The 25,887-nt window shown below is 36.2% G+C and overlaps 3 protein-coding genes across 4 annotated transcripts; all 3 read right to left on the reverse strand.

The window, feature by feature from the left end:
- Nucleotides 1-11,473: 11,473 nt before the first annotated feature.
- LOC110928690 lies at nucleotides 11,474-15,149 on the reverse strand. 2 transcript variants are annotated; one of them, XM_022171725.2, is made up of 7 exons: nucleotides 14,994-15,149; nucleotides 14,828-14,893; nucleotides 13,888-14,103; nucleotides 13,097-13,777; nucleotides 12,452-13,019; nucleotides 12,273-12,352; nucleotides 11,474-12,077 (listed from the first exon to the last, which is right to left on the reverse strand). In XM_022171725.2, exons 1-7 carry the CDS (start codon nucleotides 15,111-15,113, stop codon nucleotides 11,847-11,849), a joined length of 1,962 nt encoding a protein of 653 aa, XP_022027417.1. In that variant the 5' UTR covers nucleotides 15,114-15,149; the 3' UTR covers nucleotides 11,474-11,846. The 2 variants fall into 2 exon arrangements, with proteins under 2 accessions (XP_022027417.1, XP_035843308.1); XM_035987415.1 differs by lacking the exon at nucleotides 14,994-15,149 and having other exon boundaries at nucleotides 13,888-14,120.
- A 120-nt stretch (nucleotides 15,150-15,269) lies between these two features.
- LOC110928691 (disease resistance protein RPV1-like) lies at nucleotides 15,270-16,639 on the reverse strand. Its single transcript, XM_035987969.1, has 2 exons — nucleotides 16,554-16,639; nucleotides 15,270-16,110 (listed from the first exon to the last, which is right to left on the reverse strand). The coding sequence occupies exons 1-2, from the start codon at nucleotides 16,637-16,639 to the stop codon at nucleotides 15,270-15,272; spliced, it is 927 nt and encodes a 308-aa protein (XP_035843862.1).
- Nucleotides 16,640-20,214: 3,575 nt separating this feature from the next.
- On the reverse strand, nucleotides 20,215-20,781 carry LOC118490370 (disease resistance protein RPV1-like). The gene has a single exon (XM_035987970.1). The coding sequence runs from the start codon at nucleotides 20,779-20,781 to the stop codon at nucleotides 20,215-20,217; it is 567 nt and encodes a 188-aa protein (XP_035843863.1).
- Nucleotides 20,782-25,887: the final 5,106 nt, after the last annotated feature.

Below are 25,887 nucleotides of genomic sequence, written 5' to 3' on the forward strand. Positions count from 1 at the left end.
TGTTAAACGGCTTGGCCTTATAAAACATATTTTTTATTGCATTAGTAGACGGTTGACGAGACAACCTATTTAATTAAATGAGTTATACAAGTTAACTCGAAGATAATTAAATATGTCAACCTAAATATTATCTATTTATTAAACGGCTTAGACTACTCGGTGTGGGGGACGTCCCTGGGCCGGCCTGATGCGGCGATGGGCCTGCACCCCCCCCCCCCGGTCATCCCGTCTTCTCCGTCTCCATCTCGACGCTCAAGCAGGGGCACATTTCAAAATTCATAGCCGTTGTAACAGCTACATGTAATAAAAAAAATAAATTTCTTTAAATAATTACCATTTATCGCCATTTTCTACACCAAATCAACCCAATCTCTCATTTTTTTATACATTTCTTCAACTTTTTTAAAATTTTAGCCATGGATCCATACAATCAAAACAACCCGAACCCAAACCCGAACCAAAACGTTTTCTCGGTACCCGGCTACTATCCAACGATGGATCTGAGTTGGTCGGCATCGTAACTAGTATTTTTTTTTTGAAGTTAAGGATTTTTTTTAAAGTTATGTAGTGTTTTTTTAGAGTAAATTACAAGTTTTGTCCTTTATGTTTGTATCGGATTGTAGGCGGTGTCCTTTAAAGTTATGTAATGTTTGTACAAAATTACAAGTTATGTTTGCACTCGTTAAATTTAAAGGCAAAGGACACCACCTACAATTTGTTACAAACAAAAAGGACAAAACTTGTAATTTACTCGTTTTTTAAGTTATGTAACGTTTTTTTTTAAGTTATGTAATGTTTTTTAAGTTATTTAATGTTTTATTCTATAAGTTATGTAATTTATATAAAAATGTTGAATTTTTATAAAAAAAAAAACAAAAAAAATAAATAAATAAAGGAGGAAAGGCCGTCCTCCAGTCCACGGCATATGAGGGACCTGGTCGCGCAGCACGACGCCATAAGGGCCAGCCAAACATTTTTAAAACTTGTCATGTTTAGTCCCTACACCTTTATATACAATGAAACTTTCATTTTAGGCACAAATGCCCCTTGTAGTTAGTTTGTAGATGATCTAGGAAGTATAACCAAACACCGTTAAGTCCAATTTCGTTAAACGTCACCGAAAACACTAGTTTCTGCTCGTTGACGCTTTTAACCCTTATTCTTGGGAATTTGCGTAAATAACACATAACGATATCGAAACCTAGTGAATTTGTTATCACTTATTCTTGGGAGTATAATCGAACATTACGAAGCCCGGGGTTCGCTAAAAGGTCACTCAGAGGTAAGAATTAACATGTTGACACGTTTAACCCCTCTGTTTTGTAATCTTTCGATTACTTTCACAAACGGCTTCTTAAATCCGAATATTTACTCATTCAAGAATATATTCGTCGAGTGTGGTCAATCTGAGGCACAAGTTTGGCATGTTGAAACCTTTAGTCCCTTCGCATACGTATTTTCATCGTTTGACAACTTTAGTCCTTGTGATTCAATCTTTCACATATTTAGGGTTTAGGACACATGTCTTCTCACAATTGGACACGTTTTTACGAGGTGTTATAGTTTCCTTGTGATATGTGACACAATCTCAACAAGATATTGTCAGTTGAGAGCTTGCCACATTTTTTATTAACTCATCAAATCTCTTGCATACTAAAAATAAACATAATAACCATATTCATATACAAGCCTCCCATTGCACTATAACAAGTTCCAAAAAGGTTTCTCCTCCCTAAACTTCTTCTGATTCATCATCAAACAAAGGTTCATCATCTTACTTGTATAAATGGGTTCTTTGTAGGACCTGAACCATCTTCTCAAATTTCCTCACACACGTTACAACTGCTTGATGATCAAAACGCCCGATGACGATCAATCTTCCTATTTCTTTGTCGCTGGAAACAAATTCAACACCCGGAACACTAGAAACTGCCTTCTCTATCTTTTTTATTTCACTTTCATTCGTGGAATAATAGGACCATTTGGCCTTGGTACTTGCCCTTGTGGTGCGTTTGGTTGTTGAAACTGTTGTTGTCGCATCGGTGGGCGCTGAGGTGGTCTTTGAAATTGTTGTTGTACATGTTGTGGCCGGACTTGTTGCAATGGAATAGGTTGTGGCATTGGTGGCCCTTGAGGTCTTGGCCGAATGTGTTGTGGTATAAGTTGTTGTTGTGGCATTCCACCAACACTTGCCATCCCTTGGGATTAACTTTGAATATACCCAAACTCCCCTTGATCACCATAACCTCCATAACCGTACCCATCATCTTCATAACCCTCATAATCTTCAAATCCCTCATCATAACCATCTCCTTGAATTCCCGAGGTCTGCCCAAATGGGATGGTCGAATACTGAAAGCCCGATTGTTGTTGTTGTGGTCTAAAAGATGAAGTAGTATGCACGATAGTTGAATTGGGTGCAATTGTGAAGGTGGATGATGATTGACCCGTAGTTGGGGGAAAGAAGTGAGATAATGGTGGGATTGTGGTGGATGGATTGTAGGTGATGGTAGGCTCAGTTTGAGTGGAAATTGGTTGGGTGACATTGGATGGTGTGAATTCAGCGGTGGTATTAGGTAATGTGGTGTTTGGTGATGGTTGGGTGGAAGTAGGTATAAAGGTTGAGGATGATTGACCCGTTGTAGGAGGAATTTGAGAATCAGCCATGATGTTTCTCGGTGTGATGGGTGAAGTGGGTGAACCAATGATTTTGTTTTCTCGCACTAAAACTCGGTTTTGTCTTAGCGTTCTTTCAATTTCCGGATCAAACGATAGCGGTGATGACCTGTGAGAGCCTCTAGTATGCATACACCTGAAGTACCTGCACACTAAACACAACCAACGTAAACCCGAAAATAACAAACAAAACTATTAAACTAACACACGTTGCGCACTACTCCCCGGCAACGGCGCTAAAATTTGACGTGATGTCGTGGTCACGCAAATTTAATCCCAATAACAACTATATAGATAGCGGCAAGTGGGTATCGAACACAGGGAGTTTGTGGAATGTGTGTTATTTGAAGATTTATCTAAGTTACCTAAAATTAAACTAATTGCAAAAGAAATAAGATTCGAGAGTTTATGTGAGTGAATTGGTTTTAGACTAAATTAAACTAAGTAAATTGCAAGAGAAAAGTTTGTTTGTAAGCAAATTAGAGACAAATGACCATCCTAGATTTCCGGTTTGTATCGACATTCATATTATCATTCCACTAGAAAGAACTACATAGACATAGCTCATGTGTGATTACTTGCAGTGATGAAAGGGAACTAAGTACTCAGATTCCTAGAACGTGAGGTTGTTACCCGATGATCAATCAACCCTTACCCAATCCTAATTCTACCCATGATATCTCGATTGCCAACGGCACCAAGAACGTATGGTTTCAAACTAGAAAATCATAAGAATTAACAAGTTACTAACAAACAATCACACACCATAACAAACCAACCATCAAGATTAAGATTGCTATTCTAGAAATTAGGAAGTCAAATACAAATTGTCTCAAACAAACCTTCAATCTAGGACAGTCATAAAGTGTTTAGCCAAGCATGGCTCGAATCAACATCCTAACAAAGATAATATTGTTCATACGGATCAAAGACACAAACCGAATGTTAGAGATTGTCCAAAAACAAGCAAGAACCAGCCAATTCGCCCCTGGAATGCCCCCAAAACCGACAATGATTGGAATATGTGAAAAGACACCATCAAAACCAACTTAATGTGGCAGTTACACTTTTTCACGCAGCCACCACCGTAAATTACGGCTCCACCGTAATTTACGGTGGACTTGATATGTTTATGGTGACAGGAGACTGATTTACGGTGTCAATATTTGATTCTCAGGTCCACCGTAAATTACGGTGGAGCCGTAATTTACGGTAGTGACCTGAATGTCCTTCTTTGTCTTGTCTTTTGTTCCATGCTCGACCCGTTTATCACCAAAGTCTCCAAAGCTGCATTTAATCCATCTTTTAGCTCCCAAAATGCACCTGAAACATAAGCAACGGTAGTTATCTAATTCAAGATAATTACACAATTAAGTGGAGGATTATTTCATCTTTTAACACGCTTAAGGGTTGTCCAATGGACCACCCGTCAATATTCACTCCCATTTTTTAGCATAGTTTTTATAAAATGGAAGGCTCAAGTTATTCATGTTCATCTTCTTCAGGATAATGATTAATGTTTATGTAATTTTATTTTAAGTTCATGTGGTTTTATTTTAAGGGAAATTGGCTTCTAATAATCCCACCTAGACCTTATTGGCCATTAATAATCCCACCTCAAAATATTCCCCCCACCAGTCCCACCTTTCACATATTTTTCCTACAATGGTCCCCCGTTAAAAGAACTTAACGGAGTTAAGCTTTTTTCCAAATTACAAACAAATTTTTGAGGGCTTTTGATTAGAACGACGATACGAGTCCATTGATATAAAACTTGTCTCGAAACGGTGCTACAAACGATGAAAATGGTGCTTCAATTCAGGTGTTTAAATTTCCAATTAACCAAAATCAAATCACTTGGAGCACCAATTCGAAGTAAGTTTTACATCAATGGTCTCGTATCATCATTCTGATCAAAAGCCCTAAAAATCTATTTGTAATTTGGAAAAAAAGCTTAACTTCGTTAACTTTTTTTTAACGGGGGACCATTGTAGGAAAAATAGGTGAAAGGTGGGACTGGTGGGGGGAATATTATGATGTGGGATTATTAATGGCTAATAAGGTCTAGGTAGGATTATTACAGGCCAATCCCCCTTAATTTAATTTTATGTAATTTTTTAAATTTATGTTGTTTATGCAATTTATAATAATGTTTTTTTTAATTTAATAGATTTTTTTTATAAAATTTAAATCTTTTCTTTCTATACTAATAAGAGAAAAATGCAATTTGTGTCCCTGTGGTATGTCCCAAACATCAACCTGAGCCCCTAAATTAAGTTTTTGGTTTTTTGAGCCCCTGACCTTATGAATTCATAACACTTTGAGTCCCTGCCGTCAGTTTGACTGTTTGAGGCAGGGGTAAGACCGTCTTTTGACATATATTAATAACACTTTGCGTCCCTATGGTATGAGTGAAATATCAACCTGAGCCCCTAAATTCATTTTTTGCTTTTTTCTTAAGAAATCTAATAATTCAAATTAACTCTTTTATTTTTAAATAAATGCAATCTAATAATTAACTCTTTTTAAATAAATGCAATATAATAATTAAATGTATAGTATATATAACAAATTATTAAAGCCTAAACTGTATATTAAATGTAAACTTTTAATACATACAATACAGAGACAAAACGTCATACCAACTTCGTAGACTTGACGGAACTTACAGACTCGATAACAAAAGACCGTAACATACAATACAGAGACAAAACGTCAAAGATCCACAAGCAATTGTGGATCTTTACTGACGGGTGCACTTCGGAATGTAGCAGATATGAATGACTACAACCCCAGTGTAGGTAATTACATATCTGCCACTGGGGTTATATTCATTCATATGAATAAATATAACCCAAGCGGTAGATATGTAATTAGCGAGCTCTGGAATTTCAAGGAAAATCGAAGAGCTACACTGGGGTTATATTCATTCATATCAATCACTTCTTTATGTGCACCGCACCATCTTCTAGGAGGTTGTCAAGTGTTCTCGCCTTCGTAGTTGGTGTTTTGCGTAACTTTACATCCGCAACCATTCTGTACAACAAAACACATTCAAATGAGGAACACATTCAATCCGAAACTGATCCGATCAGTTCTTAATATGAGGAATCCAAATCATCGAATCAAACCAAAAATCAATATGATGAACACACAAGAATAAAAACCAAAACACATTGAAAACCGCTGATCCGATCAGTTCTTAATATGAGGAACCCAAATCATGGAATCAAACCAAAACACATTGAAAACCACTGATCCGATCAGTTCTTAATATGAGGAACCCAAATCATGGAATCAAACCAAAACACATTGAAAACCACATTCAAACCCTTTGTTTTGATACCCTAACACATTCAAACCAAAAATCAAAACCAAAACACATTCAAACCCATAAGAATCAAAACCAAAACACATTCAAACCCACATTTAAACCCTCTGTTTTGATACCCTAACACATTCAAACCAAAAATCAAAACCAAAACACATCAAACCCACATTCAAACCCACATTCAAACCCACAAGAATCAAAACCAAAACACTTTCAAACCCACATTCAAACCCTCTGTTTTGATACCCTAAACACTAAACCCACAAGAATCAAAACCAAAACAGATTCAAAACCTCTGTTTTGATGCATTTTGAACAATATACTCAGTTGATACATCAAACCCAAAATCAACCCTCTGTTTTTTCAAAATAAACCCAAAATCATCGAATGGAACCCAAAATCAACCCTCTGTTTTTTCAAAATCAACCCAAAATCATCGAATGGAACCCAAAATCATCGAAGGGAACCCAAAATCATCGAATGGAACCCAAAATCATCGAATGGAACCCAAAATCAACCCTCTGTTTTTTTAAAATCAACCCAAAATCATCGATTGGAACCCAAAATCATCGAATGGAACCCAAAATCAAACCCAGAATCAACCCTCTATTTTTTCACAATATAAACACATTCAAATCATCGAATCAAACCAAAAATCAATATGAGGATGAAGATGAACCTGATCTGTTCGATGATGAAGATGTTCGATGATGAAGATGTTCGTTGAAGATGATGATGATGATCTTGGGAGTTGGGAGAGATATTGGGAGTTGGGAGAGCTGTTGATGATGATAATGAAACTGGTTGCTGCTATTAAGTGTAGATATTAATGGTGGGGGGTATTATGGACTTTTCACAACTGTCAAACGGTAAAACTGACGGAACACTGACGGCAGGGACTCATACTGTTATGAATTTATAAAGTCAGGGGCTCAAAAAACCAAAAATTTAATTTAGGGGCTCAGGCTAGAGGTGTACAAATCGGTTAATCGGTTTTTAAAAAACCGGTTTTTTCACCCAAAATAAAAACCGGTTTTTTTAATAACCGGTTGCGGTTACTAACCGGTTTTTGAGGTCCAAAACAATAACCGGTATAACCGGTTGGGACCGGTTTTTAACCGGTTTTTCCCAAAAAAAACCGGTTTTTTTTTTCCGGTTTTAACCGGTTTTTTAATAACCGGTTCGGTTAATAACCGGTTTTTGAAATCAAGAATAGTAACCGGTATAAAAACCGGTTATAAAAAAAACGGTTAAAAAAAAACCAGTTTCGGTTTTTTTTTTCCGGTTTCGATTCTAAAACCAATTTTTTTGTACACCTCTAGCTCAGGCTGATGTTTGGGACATACCACAGGGACGCAAATTGCATTTTTCTCTACTAATAAATGAAAATCTTTTTTGGACATGTGTCACTTCCTGGTGCATTCTCACCTTATTTTCCTATTTATCTCTCATATTAAATAATAACAATAATAATTTTAAAGAAAAAAATTAGATAACAATAAATATTTGTTTTCTATAAATAATTTTTAACAAAAATTTAGATAAGAATAAACGTGTGCTTTTATTATGATCATATTAAATATTAATAAGAGTGAATTGCAAGCTTTGTCCTTTATCTTTATACCTAATTGCAGGCGATGTCCTTTGTCTTTAAAATTGATTAGTTTTGTACTTTATGTTTCAAAATTCTACACGTTATGTCCTTTAGTCCTAACCCAGTTTGATTTTTCTGTTAAATCTGGGCATGTGATTTACATATGAGGGTATTTTTGTCATTTCATCTTTCAAGAGACTAATTATGTAAATAAATTAAATACCCAACCAACCAAAAAATAAAAAAAAAAAGATATTTTATATATACACATATAACTACTCTCTCTCTCACCTGTTTACCACCACATTCTACCACCACCACCACCATCCACCCCACAACACCACCTACTGAATACCCTTTTATTCTCAGTCCAAGTAAACACACAATATAGTCCAGATTCAAAAAATCAACCATATAGTCTCATGAAATGTTTACTCAACCACAAGTATTTCTACCACACAAATCAAAACAAATCTTAAATTTTTCTAATCAGCTGTCACTAATCGGTTGCTGATGAATTGATTATCTCCAACTATTTAATGAAAGGAGAACAACACAACAGTTTCAACTTTCAATAACACAAATCAAATCGAAAAAGTTCACCGGTCTTCAACATCAATCATGGCTTCAATGGCTCGGGATCACCACCACCACTTCCCACCGGCAATATCCACCACATCCGCACCACCACACCACCTCATCCCCCACCGAACTTCTCTCCCACCTTCTCTCCACCACCACCGGAACCACCCCTTTAATCCTCCGCCACCGTTCTTCTCTCTCCACCAACCACCGCTTTCACCGACCTCACATCCACCCTATCCTCCACCCTACCTACCCATTATCGTTCCTTATTTAACCAGATCTGGACAGGGGTGTTGGAGACGATGATGATTTCGAGTGTCTTTGAGCATCGACGCTTGAGGGTTTGAGTCTAGATGCAGAACAGACGATCATTGAAGAGAAACATCACAGATCCCGCAGATCTAGCAGCGGCGATGGTGGATGGAAGGTGGTTGGTGAAGTTTCATGTCTTGAAGAATAGATACAAGAGGGAGAGAGCTCAGAGAGAAAAAGGATGTTGAGAGAGACAGAGAGTTTTTGGGTTTAATATATATTTTATTTATTTGATTTTTCAATTAACATATTTTTTTAATTAAATGGGTAAAATTACAAAAGTACCCTCATGTGACATGCACATGATCTCATTTAACGTTAAAAACAAACTAAGTTAGGACCAAAGGACAAACCATGCAACAATCTGAAACATAAAGTACAAAACTAATCAATTTTAAAGACAAAGGACAACGTCTGCAATTAGGTATAAAGATAAAGGACAAAATTTGCAATTCACTCTATTAATAATAATTATGAACAATTATTTTTAGATAAGAATAAATATTTGTTTTTCTATAAATAATTTTAAACAAAAATTTAGATAAGGATAAATGTTGGTTTTTATTATGAGTAGATATATATAGACCGGAGTTTGGTGATTCAAATTATAGTAAATTAGGAATCAAAGGCTCGCGTTTGATATATACTTAATCATTGTATTATTGTTTTTTTCACTAGAATTAAATAATTATTCTAGGTCGGGGCATATGGTTCTATCAAATTGTAAGTGTTTTTAGACGCATCACTATAATGGTTTGGACACACCATTATAATCGCACAATTTCTTTCAATTGTCAAATCTTGACAACTTAATTTCACCTTTAATATGTTAGATGTACTGTTATAATTGATTTAACCCTATCATTTATCGCATATTGCATCAACATTTAGAAAGAACATCATTTTTAAATATAACAATTCTATACTCCATTCAAATAGAATTAATTCTCGATTTCACGGTATAATTCATAAAAAATCTTCATATACTAATAAATGAATTTTTTTTTGGACACGTGTCACTTCCAGGTGCATTCTCACCTTATTTTCCTATAAAATTGTGGAGATCGATCTCCACCTTTTTATACCATAAATTCTATTTAATACAAATTTGAGACGAGTGTTTTATAAATGAAATAAACAAATAAGCATGAAGGTGCATAAAACTAACTAAAGTAATTGTACCTCATAATTTGAATGTATCATAAAAATGGGATTCAACTCATGTAATACATGTGTTTTTAACCTAATAATAAATAAAAAACAGAGTAAAATGTTATAATAAGTAAATAGTACATCAAAGTTCATTTTTAAAATAGAGTAAACTGCCATTTTGGTCCCTGAGGTTTGGCCAGTTTTGCCACTTTAGTCCAAAGCTCAAAGTTTTTGTATCTGGGTCCATGTGGTTTCAGTTTTGTTGTCATTTTAGTTCAAAAGTGAAATCTGACCAGATTTGTCTTGTAAAGTCCTGCTATTTTGTCCTTTTCCTCAGAGGCAAAATGGTCATTTTTAATAAAATAGAAAAAATAGTTTAAGTAAAACAAATCACCACCCTCGCTTCTTCTTCCCCAAATCACTAACATCACTATCACGTCTCTCTCTTCTCAAATAATCACCACCACCACTGAAGATCCACCACCACCACACCTCCACCACAAAATACCCACTGCCACCACTACAAGCACCGCACTTTTTTTCTCTCTCTCTATGAAACATCTGCCCAAACCTCTGCCAGACACCATAAAAGTACAGAACCTTCTTCATATTCCCCCAAATCCCAAACCCTAGTTCTCCTGCTCAGCCGCCAGACACCACGTGAAAGCAACCCGGTGCCACCACCGTCACCTCTGAAGATCGAATCTACAACTCAAACACGTGTTAAACTACCACCCCCGTCACCGCCACCACCGTCGCCCTCACCGCCTCCACCATCACCGCCGCCACCCCGACACCCTCACCTCCTCCACCTTCACCTCCTCCTGAATCAGATTTATTGTTCTTGTGAAGCAGATCGGAACCTAATGATTGTGAAGTAATCACTCGAACAGAATTTGAGCGGTTATTTCAGATCTGAAATCGAAACTTGTTTCTCTCTGTAAGTCGACTCTCGCACACTCAACTGTGTGTACGATGAACATAGACGAAGAACACCAATGATTCAAGGAATAATGGATTTTAATAATCCTATCTATTAGCCGTTGGCCGGCAACGATCCCAACTTAAAAAATACCTAGTGGTGGTCCCACCTTTTCATATATTGTAAACCAATGGACCTTTACTAAACCGAAAAGGATAAGGGGACAAAATGAAATTAAGGTTCTGTTAGTAAAGGTCCATTAGTTTACAATATGTGAAAAGGTTGGACCACTACTGGTTATTTTTGAAATTGGGACCGTTGCCGGCCAACGATTAATAGGTTGGATTATTAGAATCCATTATTCCATGATTCAATGAAGATGAACCGGAAAAGATTAGAAAATGAAGCTGAGCTCTTGAATCTGATATGCCACTTGTTTATGAGATTGTGCTTTTATATGGCCAAAGTCTTAATTTAATTATTTTAATTCATAATGTGTTATAATAAAAATAAAATGATCATTTTGCCTCTAAGGAAAAGAACAAAATAGCAGGATTTTACAAGATAAATCTGGTCAGATTTCACTTTTGGACCAAAATGGCAACAAAACTGAAACCATAGGGATCCAGATACAAAAACTGTGAGATTTGGACTAAAGTGGCAAAACTGACCAAACCTAAGAGACCAAAATGGTAGTTTACTCTTTAAAATATAAATCTTGATGACTATATGTGTCAACATGTGCAATATAGGAGTTTTTTTACAGATATTATTTATTATATAAAATTACATTTATGCGAAGTAAAAAAAAATACAAAGTAAAATGTTATAATAAGGAAATAGTATATCAAAGTTCATTTTAAAAGATAAACTTGACGAGCGTATGTGTTAACATATGATACGAGTTTTTCAAAGATATATTTTTCATTACTTATTATATAAAATTACATTTATACAACCACTGTCATACATAGGTTTCTAACCTAGTATAAAATAATAACAAAAAGTGTGTCACCTGTCGAACCTAAAATACGTTCTCATCTGTGGAATGTGTACCGCCAACAAGTATCCATAAAGAAAACAGAGGTGTAAGAGTTTGATGAGCGAAAGTTTTGTAAGATGATTTTTGTGGAATGTGTACCGCCAACAAGTATCCTAATATTTCAATTTAGGGTTTGGATTTGGAGAGATCGGATGATGCTAGATGAGCAGCTGCTACCCATCTTGTTCCGTTTGGTATAACACCCAAAGTTGAGAGGCCAACAGGCATCATCTTACTTGTCAAAAGTCAAAAAAAACTCTCTTTCGAGGATCTGAACCATCTTCTCAAATTCCCTCACACACGTTACAACTTCTTGATGATCAAAACGCCCGATGACAATCAATCTTCCTATTTCATTGGCGTAGGAAACAGATTCAACACCCGGAACACTAGAAACTGCCTTCTCTATCTTTTTTATTTCACTTTCACTGTTAAAGTTCACTCCCAGCGTTACTTTCCATTTCTGGAAAAAAAAAAGTAGGATCGAACAACAAACGACAATAAGAACCATCATAATAAGAACTCTCTCAAACAAAGTAAAAAATAAAAATTAAACGAAAAGAAAAGAAACGGAAATAAGAATTTGCTAATGGATTTAACATTAAAAGCAAACAAATTACGGGGACGAAAAAAAACAAAAGTAAAGGTGTATACATACACTCTGATTGGGGTTTCGGAAATTATTTAATTCCTCCAAGCGAGATTTTAACTCACTCCATGTTCTCCATCTTCGTGAATCTATGACAATAAGTGCTTATGATTATGCATCTTAATATCAAATATTAATAACAAGTATAAAACATCGACAATCAATTGTTCAAATAACTAGGAACTTACCAGTAATATGAATATTGTCTCCAAAAAAAGTAGCTGGGATGATTGAGTTGAAGAAATCACGACGGCAAAGATAGTAGCCTCCTTTGGTTACCTCGAATCGAGACAGATCTCCTCCAATCACTTCTTCCTCACTTTTTTCTTCTTCTTTTTCTACTTCACTGCCATCCTTATACACAAGGCTCGCACCACATCCACTTATTATTGTTCCTTCCTTCCCTATGATATCCACATAAACGTCATCACCAACGTCTAATAAGTTGCCAGTTGGCCAATAACTTAACCACACAACATCTTCATCAACTTTGGGTTTGCAATACACCACAGGGCTGTATACCCAGGTAACACCCCTGCTTCGGTTACTGATTCTGGCAAACAAAGGATATCTATCTTCAGTTACTGATGATGTGTATAAGGCCGTTACATTTAATCCATGAATTTTATGCTTCTTTGGATGCAGAGGCACACGAAAGGATAAAAATTTGGATGAGGACGTATACTGATGTGTCGCCATGCTTTGATCCTTTATGCCTTGCAGATAGGTGCTTCTTATACCATATTCATACAACATCTATATATATTACACAACACAAAACTCAATTACTTCATCATATACTAAACATTGTGAGACACTGAGAAAGAGATAACCTGGATATTCCAAGTTCTGCCTTTAGTAATCTCATCACCAACCAGGTCCACCTTATCATCTTTATACGCTTTAATCCATTGCATATGTCCCAGATCTGCTTCATCAAGTTTTTCTATGGATACTAACCTAAAAAGCCCTTCAATCTCACACAGTTTAAAACAACCTTCATAACGAAACATCTCTAGTGTGAAACGAGCTGATTGGAATGTTATTCTCTCTAGCGATGTACACCAATCTACATGCAACCACTTTAGCGTACTTGGGAGACATGGGAGAGACTTGAGGTTTGGACAAGAAGTCAAGTTAAGGACTCGAAGCATTTTAAGGTCAATATAAGTGGGCAGGATTTCAAATGAAATGTAAGATAAAATCAACGTAGATAATGATTGGGGTAAGGGAAACAAAGGCTGTTGTGGAGTTCCACCACAAATACATAAAGCTTTTAGCCTTTCCAGTTGATTTACACACTTCTGATTCGATAAAGCCTTCCACAGCCTAGTGCACCCTGTCAAGCTCAAGTAGGAAAGATTCTCAAGGTATCTAACGGTTTTACAAACATGACTCAAACTGATACAGCCACGGAGGTTCAAAACCACAAGTTTAGGGAGTCGGTGGAGATTGCAGATGCTGACAAGTTTGTAAGAGTAAGAAAGATATAGAACCTTGAGCGAATTAAGAACCTGTTTCACGAATAACAAGTTGAATATATCATTGTACATTCAAATGAAGATTGTCTAACACTAAGAAGCTAAAAGGTAAAGTGATAAACAGAAGACTGAATTCCTTGTACCATGGGTGGGTTGAACTCTTCCAAATCTCCAAAACTCATATCTAATGCCACCAAGCAGTTTGTTAATAGGCCTGCGGGTACTCTTTTCAGAAAACATCTTTGCCACTTCAACCATCTTAAGTCAGGAAAATTCTTGTAGGTCCCGGTGAGTTTCACATTACGGAGATAGAGAAATTTTAGGTTCTTCATCTTTATAAGGGAACTTGTCTTAAAATCCTGCAAATTCAGTATGCCTGATAATGATCACTAGGTAAATAATATTTCGCTACCATTAGAGGATGAAGAAAAAGTATACAAAAAAAACAACGATTCACCTCCCTGAAAGTCGTTTATTCTTAACCCCTTAGGGCATACATTAATGCTTCCCTAACTGAAATCTATTGTGTCCGGCCCTAACCAATATATTCTTTAGTCCTGGTCGTAATATGTATTAACAATTTGAGGAATGACAGGCAAAACGTAATAATTGATCGTTAACCACAAAACAAATAAAATAACAATTTTCTTTCAAAGACAAACAGGCGAGGAAATCTCAAAACTGTTTCTTTTTTCGATTTAATGGGTTTGAAATGAATCATGTTTTTATGAACAGGAAAGAGTGAACAAAATCAGATTCATACCGTTTTGTGTCATTCTAGCTCATTCAGGTGTCAATTTGTGTTGCAATTAGCCAATCAACCATTATGGTGGTTAAGTCTACACACCGGTGAAGAAATTCATATAATTAATTGCTTATTTTGGTGGTTCTCGAGCTGTATGGCCAATTTTGTTAAAAGACAGGGGAAGAACATAAATTTACTTTTTTAATTAATTTCATTAAATATATAATTGCTCAAATTTGGTCAAGAAGACAACTATGTTGATGTGTGACAATTATGGTATTGGGAAATTCTTGTAATTCTTGCCATGTATCGAACACTAATTTACTTATTAGACTTACCTTTGATCCCATCCCTTGCGTATCGTCTGGCATGTTCAACACCAGGCCTTCAATTTTCTTGGAACCCTAACGGAGAAAGACATGAAATTAGAGAAGGCTTATTTGAAATGAAAGGTTGTGAAATGTACAATGAGCATAAAGATAAACGCAAGAAGAAGCATCTTACATCTCCGTTCCTCAACAAAGTTTTACATTCATCATGACGCCAAACTCTACTATGTTCTGCAGGATCTTTGGAATCCTTTCGAACTATATTTCTTGCCATATCTTGTAGGAGCTTATGCATTGCCAGTCTGTAATCACTAACTCTTGGATCAGTAACAAGGCATCTGTTAATGAGGGTCACAATCCCAGATTCTGCATGATAGTCATCCTCTAATATCTTTTCCACATCCTCTGCAAATTCACCAAGAAAGAAACAAGCAATATGGAGAAACAACTCTCAGTGACTCTCACATGGCAAGGTATCAAAACTCTTTTGTAGTACACCTTGGATTTTAATATTAATATCTCCTTTCAAGGAATTCAGTGAATTCCTAGTACTTCTCCACGTTTCAATTCTTGTCCCCTGACCTTCAGATAGAGAAGAACCCAATACCTTGAGAGCTAGCGGATTCCCTTCACAATATTTTGCTAACTGTATTGCAAGCTCCTCAAAACCTTCCATAGGAACTTTAGATCCAAAGGCATGATAACTTAAAAGTTCCAATGATTCATGATCATTTAACAATTCGATTTTGTTGACATGGCAGCCAATAGATATGGACCCAAACCATGTATGTATGCTTAGATGCCTTGTTGTTATAATGATTTTACCTTGTGTATGTAAAACCTTTGTTCCAACTAAAGTGTTTAATGTATCTTTGTCATCGATGTCATCAATAACAATAAGCACCCTTTTTTTTTCGATAACCTTTTCGATCTGAAATGTTCCTTCAGAAACATTAGATATCATTATGTTATTTCCTGAAACATCACTGAGAAGTTGTTTCTGTAAACCAAGCAATACAGCAGGTTGATTCTCAATCCCTTCAAGAAAACTGCTGCATTCAAAGTTTTCCTTGTTGGAGTTATAAATGTATTTGGCAAGCGTTGTCTTGCCACTTCCTCCCATACCGCAAATTGCTAGAACCGGAGAACTAGGCTGCTTATATTTCAACCAGGAATTAATACCTTTTGCTCGAGTCTCTATTCCAGTTAGATCCGTTGGAGTACTAAGGAGTTTCAAATCTAGTTCACAGTAAACTTTCTGAACAATATCTGCAATAAAGGCGGTTTCAGACCTGTAAAGGAAAATGATCAAACTTAGAGCAAGACATCAAAACCGCTTAAGAGCATAAAGGCTTCAGTTCATGCACTAAATAAAACCACCCAATACGATCAACCGAATAAAAAAATAAAATATAAAAAATATTTTTCAGATGTACATGCAATCTGATTAAAACCTCCATAAACGATCAACCAAAGCGTACATAGAAAATGTACATGCAATCTGACTAAAGCAATAATTTAATAATGAGAAACTGAACTAGCTAGATACGCTCCATTAAATATGGAAAACTAAACCATGTTCACCCTACTGGCGTTAATGCGGTTGCTTAATCCATTACACTACTCTGAGAAGGACCATCAAATTGTGCAAAGTAACATAGCTTTTAGCAAACTGGGTACTCATAAAAAAACTTTATAACTTATAGCGGGTTCAAATGGGTCAGCAAACCATTACCAATGATAGACGCCACCTCCCACCATCGTCTCCTTTGTCACCACCACTGCCCCCTCTACTTCCACCACCGTCCTTGCCACCACCATCTCAAGTCACCGCCTGTACTTCCACCACTGTCCTTGCCACCACCCCCGTCAACCGCAACTACCAAATGTGAGGATGTGTAGTTTTTCATTATCTCTTTAATATAATTATTCAAAGAATGGGTAGGTTTGGGTATAAAAACTCAATAGGGTTCATTTGGATCACCTTAAACTAGTCAATTGGTTTATTTGTGCCTACTGAAATTAATAGACGCGTCAAACGGACAACTATCATAAAAGTTGCTAACTTAAAATGGGTCCAAATGGATTAGCACCGCTGGTGACCATTGTTCCTCCACCACCTACTCGTTCTCGCTGCCACTTCCATGGTCACCACCACTTCACCAATGAAGCCACCACCACACTCCACCACTGCTATTGACCACTAAGTTGTCGCCACAACCCCCAACACACCCATCACCACACTCCACAACCGTAGTTGTTTTCGCAACCTCCACCTCTCACCGCTGCCTCTGTATCCGCCACCGTACCTTTGCCTACACCATCGCCACTAGCCACCATAAAGAACATAGCGGGTCAACCTATTTTGGCACTTTCTTTTCTAAAACTATTGGATTTATTAAGCTAAGTTATGTTAATACGTTTTATTATCATTCGAACATATAATTAGAACTGCATATGATATGTATTAGTTTAGTTAGTGATAAGAATATGTAATGATCGGTAGATAAGCAGGAAAACCTTTCAAATAACTGTCCTTGACAGTTACCCGCCATTTTCGAACCGCCAAATACTCCTATGTATATATTCGTTACCGGAAACAATATCCGGTATCAAGACATTCTTGTTTCCTCAAAGAATTGTCCGCTTAATCACTTCAATTGTTCATCAATATCACTTTATCATGCATATCCAATTTGGATCTCTTGTCTCTGATAACACAAATCCCACTCACTATCCTAACACATCATTAAACTCCGCTGCATATTTGTCGTCTGATCCCCAACAAAGTGGTATCAGAGCATCGACGGGCAAGATGAAGACGACTGGAATTCGATCAACATCCACACTCTTACCGTGCCAACACTGTACAGATGAAATGAATGGCAAGAATAAACATTGTTATCGGGAAAAGGTATGTTTTTACTGCCGAAAACCCGGGCATCAAATTTCTTCATGTCTGAAAAAGGAAACAGATGAGGCAACCCGGCAAGCAATGAATACGGGGATACAGAACGAAGAAGGAGGAATCAAAGATCATCAAGAAATGATCGTTGTCGGTACTGAAGGAGGGCTATGGAGCGATTTATGGTACGTTAGTTCTGTGTTTAAACATCACATGGCCGGAAACTTGAATGTGTTTAAACGCATTAAACACATCATTGGGGTTGATACACAAACGGGTGAAAGAAATTTCTTGTTTACACGGGGGGTTGGATCGGTAGAGATTAAAACGAGTAATGAAATTATGAAAATTCAGGGTGTCTTTTACTCTCCGGAATTAGACAGAAACGTATTAAGCATGGATCAATTGACTATGCAAGGATTTACCGTTAACAAAGACGGTGATACTTGCAGAATCTTTCCCATGTTCTCTGTTCCGGTGAATAATTTGATTAATGAAGTGAGTGGGTTGACGAGGGAAGAGGATATTGGGTTAAAAGAAAAGCAAAAAATAATTGAAGAAGGTGTATTTGATGAAGAGTTCAAGCAACGATATTTGAATTCATATTTCGAAGAACTTCATCTGTCTTCACAAGAGACAGATTGGAGTATCATGATCGTTAAGGCTATGGAATTCAAAGAATTTGAAGACTGTAGAGCGTTTATGAACTTGCTGGATGATCGAGATTTTGTTGTCAAGTACAAACATATACTCGACTCAAAGTTTGAAGAATTGGTTAAATGGTTTCTATTCGAATACATGGGAATCTCAACAAGGCCGGTTCCACCAGTTGCTTCACACATGAGGAAAATCAATTTGCTGAGTCTGTACTTGTTGGTGGCCGTGGACGGGGGTTACAGAAATGTAACAACGGAGAACTTGTGGCCTGCAATAGCAAAGGATCTGGGATTCGATTATGAAGACGGAAATTACATGAGAGTCACATATGCCATGTATCTTGATATCCTAGAGTATTATTACAATTTCAAACAAGTTCAAAAGAAAGTGCAGGACAAGGAGACTTTTATAGAAGAAGAAAGTCCACCGGAGGCTGCCATGAAAGATCAAAAAGTGCAGGAGAAGCTCAACAAGAATCTGCAGGGACGGAACAAGTCGCATTATTTGCAGGTATTGATGATGAAGACTGGAATAAAGGGAAAAGAAGAAAACGCTTCAATTTCAACTATGCAAGATGGGCTGTAGATGAAGCAAATCGAAGCGTTTTGGATCAAGCTCGGAAACATAACCTAGTTTAAGGGGGGTTATGTTGGATTTATTAAACTAAGTTATGTTTATACGTTTTATTATCATTCGAACATATAATTAGAACTGCATATGATATGTATTAGTTTAGTTAGTGATAAGAATATGTAATGATCGGTAGATAAGCGGAAAACCTTTCAAATAACTGTCCTTGACAGTTACCCGCCATTTTCGAACCGCCAAATACTCCTATGTATATATTCGTTACCGGAAACAATATCCGGTATCAAGACATTCTTGTTTCCTCAAAGAATTGTCCGCTTAATCACTTCAATTGTTCATCAATATTACTTTATCATGCATATCCAATTTGGATCTCTTGTCTCTGATAACACAAATCCCACTCACTATCCTAACACATCATTAAACTCCGCTGCATATTTGTCGTCTGATCCCCAACAAAAACAACTCATTTCAGCGCAACTCCTTTTTCACCTCAAGCCATGTTGACCTGAACCAAATTGATGCTTTTTTTAAAACGGCTCGTTGACCGGATCTCATTTGCTCTAACCTGTATATGCTCAACAAGAACCAGTTTTGACCCATCACCTGAACCCGCCTGACCCACCCAGTTCCTCTTAATTTTGTCTTGAGATTTATTTAACCAATGTAATGTTGTATTCATTTTGCGACTTATTTAATCATTAAATAAATTATAGCATGCTCTGATCTGGTTTGCCCCAAACCCATTTCACATGGTATATCGACAAGGAACATGAAAGAATGAAAGCATGATTTTCACTTTTGTTCTTGAAATCTATGCTTTAAAGTTTAAAACATCTTAATAAAACAATTTTCGTTAAATAGAAAAACAATTTCTGGTAAATAAAAAAACAATTCCAATGGGATGGGCCATTAAAATCCTAAATTTGCAAGTCAAAACTAAAGTAGCAGCAGTAACAAGTGTTTATATACAGAAATTAACTAGTTTAAGTACTATGTGTTAAACGGGTGGCTAACAAAAAAAATATATCCTTTAACATTGTTGACGTAAATATTTTAATTATATAATGGTTAATATAATAACAAAAATTTTAGAGTACACCATTAGGGGCGGATCTAGGGGGTTTTTAGGGGTTCCCAGAACCCCTCGGTTTAGAAAAAATTAGTGGAAACTTTATATGGTTTGGAAAAAACTAGTGAGAATCTACCAAAAGAAACCTATGAAAAAAATCCCTGAACCGTCACTTTACACCAAATAATTGAAATACATGAATACGAAGAAAAAGTCACAGCTGTTTTTGTGTAAAGATATTGAAGCATACCCTGAAAGAACCTTCCCCTTCAAATCAGCGACCTCTTTTAGGGCTGCCTTCCACCGTCTCACATTACCATGTGTCCATTTTGTACCTTCCACTCCATCTTTTGCTTCTTGTATACCGTAACTTCCTCGCTGGTTCCTCACATCTGAAGGGTCCACTTTATAAAACACTGGTAAAACCAAATGAGCGCCATTCCTCCTTTGCTCCAGGATCAACCAGAGCTCATCCAGGCACCAGCTTGAATTTGCAAAGTTCTCTGAAAATACAATCACTGAAGCCCTGGATTCTACTATGGATCTCTCGATTTCTGGCTTCAGTTCTTGACCTTCACGGATTTCATCATCGTCCCTGAAAGTCCTGATCCCGGCTTGATGTAAGGCCTTACAAAGATGGTCCGTAAAAGAATGACGAGTGTCTTCACCTCTGAAACTGAGGAAGACATCGTACTCGTAAGAAGAGGTTGTTGGGGCAGATGAAGATGAAGTAGAAGCCATTTAGTTTACTTTAAGAAGAGGTTGTGAAATCAAAAGTCTTACTTCAAATATACAAGGGAAATTACTCCGCAACGACATAAAGTTAAAAGTAGTTGCTTTACATTTTCTTCGGGCAAAGGCAAAGAGTAAACTGCCATTTTGATCATGAGGTTTTGTTACTTTTGTCACTTTAGTCCAAAACTCAAACCTTTTGCATCTAGGTCTCTGTGGTTTCATTTTGGTCCAAAAATGAAATCAGGTCATACTTGTCTTATAAAATCCTGTAATTTTGTCATTTTTCTCAGGGACAAATCAGGTCATATTTGTCTTATAAAATATGATATTTATTTATAAAAAAGAAATGATCATTTTGCCCCTGCAGAAAATGACAAAATAACAGGATTTTATAAGACAAATATGACCTGATTTCATTTTCGGACCAAAATGGCAATAAAACTGAAACCACAGTGACCCAAATGCAAAAAGTTTAAGTTTTGGACTAAAGTGGCAAAATTGACCAAACCACAAGGACCAAAATGGCAGTTTACTATCAGGCAAATTACCTATTACCTATTACCTATTACCTAATTACCTAAATCTACAATAAACGATGAAGGGCAATAGTTAGAAGCTTACATTGGTGGAAAAAGGCGGTTGACATTTTCCTTTTTTTTTTTCTTTTTAAATTATTAGCTTACATGGGGCAAAGGGAATAGCGTCAAATTCATGATTTTATCCCCCTTTAAAATTACGATTTTGCCATCAGTTCAAAATTTTGTTTTTACTATCACTTAAAAATAAATTTACGCTTTTGTTTTCAGCTAAAAATTTCAATTTCGCCATCGGTTGAAAATTACGATTTTGCCCCGTTTGATTTTACAGTTTTGCCATTAGTTTTTTTCTCCTAGCCAAGTTACGATTTTGTCCTCAACTTAAATTTACATTTTCTCCATCGTTTTTTTTTTTTTTGTTTTCCTGGTTAAATTACAATTTTGTCCCCAGTATAAAATTACAGTCATGTCATTGTTTTGTTTTAATTTTTTGACTCCGTGTAGTTTTTATTCATGTCAGGCGGCTGCCTGACACACACTCATTTGTCCTGAAAAATTATAATTTTTCCCCCAATTTAAAATTTTATTTTTTCCATCTTTTTTTTAGCAAAAATATGATAATGGTTGACTCGATGTAATTTTTTTGAGACCGTGTTATGAGTAGTATGTGCAACTAACAAAAACACAGACGTACATGTTATGAGAGAGAAAAAATCAGCTTAGTGCCCCGCAACACAGGCAGGGCAAACACTAGTTTATTAACAAAAACAAAAGGTCATACTTTCACACCGAAAGTATTGGTGGGGACATAAAATTAATAAAGGATTAGAGCCTCTTATATACAAGGGGATTCTATTGGCAAGGATTAGAGCCTCTTATATATAAGGGGATTCTATTGGCACACCGACCCTCCTATTCGCATACTTTGACAATTCAATACGGATCATATAGCCCCCTATACGATTCGTATTGGATAAAGTTAAGACATGGAAGACTGACAGGTGCAGGGCGGCTGGGTAATACAGATCGTATAAGGGTTATACGATCAGTATTAAGGCTCTGATTTTTTGAGGTTTGAATTTTGGTGTGTTGTGTTTGGTTTTTTGTGTTTTGGGTTTGGTTATTGGTGTTTATTCTTGGTTATTTTTGTTTTAATGAGTTTTAAAATCTTTATTATTTTTTTGTCGTTAGTATCATATTATAGAAAGTCACTCTCCGAAAAAAATTAATAAAGGATTGTAGAACATCGCGTCTTCAAGTGCGAGGCTGTTTGACAAACTCCCGTTGACAGCAAGTCATGTACATAGAAAGTCACTCTCCAAAAAAAAGTATCGTATTATAGTGTATCGTGACATATCGTGTCACATTTTTAACTTAATATCGTATTATAGCGTATCGTGGCGTATCGTATCACATATTTATTATTTTTTTATCGTTAAGTATCGTATTATAGCGTATCGTGGCGATCCGTATTATAGCGTATCATGGTGATCCATATCACAAGCTTCAATCTTTGGAACCACAAACCTTAAGCGAATGTCGTGGCCGACGCTCTAAGTCGAAAGACTCATGCTAACAACATTTGTTGTTCTCAAATCTTAAGCGATCTTAAGTGATTAAGTTTTTGTATTCTGAAATTACTACCTGTATGTGGGGTTTTGTATACATTACTTGATAATCTTTGCTATTGGACAATGGGGCCAATAATGACATGAGTCACATGACCACAGTCACAGATAAGCGTTGCTAAAATGAATAGTAATCGGTCGAGTGACAAATACTGATTTGATTAACTGAAAGATATAAATAAATGTAAAAACCCTTAATGTTGTAATTATAACAATGTTTTTTTTGTACAAATTGAATGAACTCACCAGTATTTTTCGCTGATAAAATGTTTTTAAAACGCGTTTCAGGTGATTTACTGTGAAGGGAAGGAAAAGTGCTATGAGGCACTCAAGCTTAAATAAGTGGCTATGTAACCTAAATAAAACGTGTTTTGTAATCAAAGGTTATCCTTGTGAAAATCCTTTATGTAAATATGGGTTTCATCCCATAGTTTATGAAATGAAAACTACGCTGTTTTGAAACTCTGATATTTTTCCTAACACCTTGTCCTAATAAATTTTCCGCTGCGATAATTTTAATAAACACCGGTACCACTTGTGTCCGCTCACGGCTCCCGCCCAGGGTAGGGTCGGGGTTGTGCAAGTTTTGAGAGCCAAGAAATCTATGTTGATCAGATTCGAAAATGATCAGAAAATAAGCTAGAATCATATTTTTTTTGTAGAAATTCTGATGCAAAACTGAAATATGGTAAATGTCCATATGCTCCTTAAATACTGATTGATAGACGCTAGATGCTGAAAACATTAACTTCAAAAAATCCCCAAAAAAACGGTATGGAGCAGAAACAAATCTGGTTCGAACCAGGGATTCGAAACCAAACAGAAACTTAAACAGACTTGTGCTGAAACAAGGATCGATACTTGTGCTAAAACAAGGATTGGAATCAGACCCGAAGACAGCCGCTGCTGACCTAACAGGAACTTAGACTTGTGCTGAAACAAAGATCGATACGAGAGCCATTGGATCTGAGACCATGTAATAAATTGAGGTAACAGTCTCACTAGCACACAAACTGATTCCAAACAAATGATGAACTTCAAATCAAGAACAAAGCAGGGGAAACTCCCATTGGAAAAAACACAGGAGATTAAAGATTACATTGTATTCACTCTACTAATAAATGTACAGTATACATGCTATATATATATATATATATATATATATATATATATATATATATAAAAGAGCTAAGTCTATGTAGATAGGGTAAATTTAAGCTACTTGGCCACTTGCATGACAACTTGACAATAAAAGCAACTTGGTAGACAATTTGCCTGCAATCTAGAAGCTATAATCTTTTCTTATTTTTTCAGCCAACTTGTAAGCCCATATCTTATTTAATACTTTATATTATTTTACAGACGTAAATGGCGCATAGAGTTTAGGGATGAAAATGGCACATAACTTCAAGATATTTTTATTTTTTAAATTTCTTTTTCTTATTATATTATTATTCTTGTTGTTGTTACACAAAGTTAGGGATAAGCATTTGGTACCTGGTACCGGTACCGAATTTCCAGTACCGAATTATTTTCGGTACCGATTCGGTACCAACTTTTGCGTTTTTTTGGTACTGGTACATTCGGCTAGGTACCGGAATTTTACCGAATATTACCTTCAAATACCGGTACCGAATATTTTAGGTTCCGGTACCCATATTTGGCGATTTTCAATAGCGGTATGGAGCTCATTCTTATACACAATCTCTTTCACCCCCTCTACATCACCACCACCACAGCCCCCTGCCGCCACCACCAGACAACCACCACTTGTAAAAATTAAAAAAAAAAACCTCAAACCCACGCTAGATCATAACAGCTCTCTCTCTCTCTCTCTATCCATCTATGCTATATTATAAAGCATTTCAGAAGGATACCAACCAAATTTAAGTAATTACAATATTTTATGCTTATGGTACAATAAGTTAATGAAGTTACTAAGTAGGTAAAATGGTCTTTCTGCATGCATAATTAAAAAAAACAAAGAATTAATTAAATGAAAATTTAACATGTAATATGAAAATTAATCAATATGATGCATTTAATCAGAGTGTTAATAGGGCCATAAATGACTTAAAAGCTGATTCTTTTAATCTATTAAAGAATACATTTAGTCATAAAGGATCATGTTTTTCTTAACCATTCAACTCCACCGATGAGTTCTTCAAATTCATAACCGATGGCCAACTAATGAAAATTATTTGTTTCATTGTGAAAACTTATTTCCATCATCGATTCATTACTCGGGAAGATCATATATATCATCTCCTTCTTCCATTGAAATCTCCTCAACCTCTTCTTCGTGTCTCAAACTATTCGGAAACCGCGTCAAACTACCGATCGCCACTAGATAAACTTGACAACCGATGTCGCCCATACCGGTGTTCATCTCTACTCACCGCAACAACGATCTTCGTCACAAGCTGATAGCCGCTGCAACTCAGGTCGTCGCTACACACAGCCGTAACCATGATACGTATTATTATTATCGTTATTTTTAATTGTTAATTGAGAATTGTTATGGTCATTTTAGTTCGCAGTTTCAAGAGTTATACATGGTGGACAGAGGTCGTATAGAGTCGTCAAAAACAACATCAAAAGGAAGACTGAGGGGAATGTAACACCTCGAATTTTTGTGTCCAATGATGTGTTAACACGTGTCATTTGATTACACGTGGCATCTACATTAAATAAAGGACTAATTTTGACAAACCTTGAAAGTATGTAAATTCGAGGGTTATAAATGTCAACTAAGGGTAAATATTCTGTATAGTAACCCTAAATAATGCTTGTACCTTCAAACGAATAAATCATAGATCGTACGGAAGCGAAACGCGGAAGAAAGTGAGAGGTTACAAACCACAGGGGTTAACTGTGTCAACATGTTTAATTATACCTCTGAGTGACCCTTTAACGTTCCCGAGGCTTTGTAACAGTATAATACACTC

This window comes from Helianthus annuus, chromosome 3 (assembly GCF_002127325.2).
Source record: "Helianthus annuus cultivar XRQ/B chromosome 3, HanXRQr2.0-SUNRISE, whole genome shotgun sequence".
Classification (NCBI taxonomy): Eukaryota; Viridiplantae; Streptophyta; class Magnoliopsida; order Asterales; family Asteraceae; genus Helianthus; species Helianthus annuus.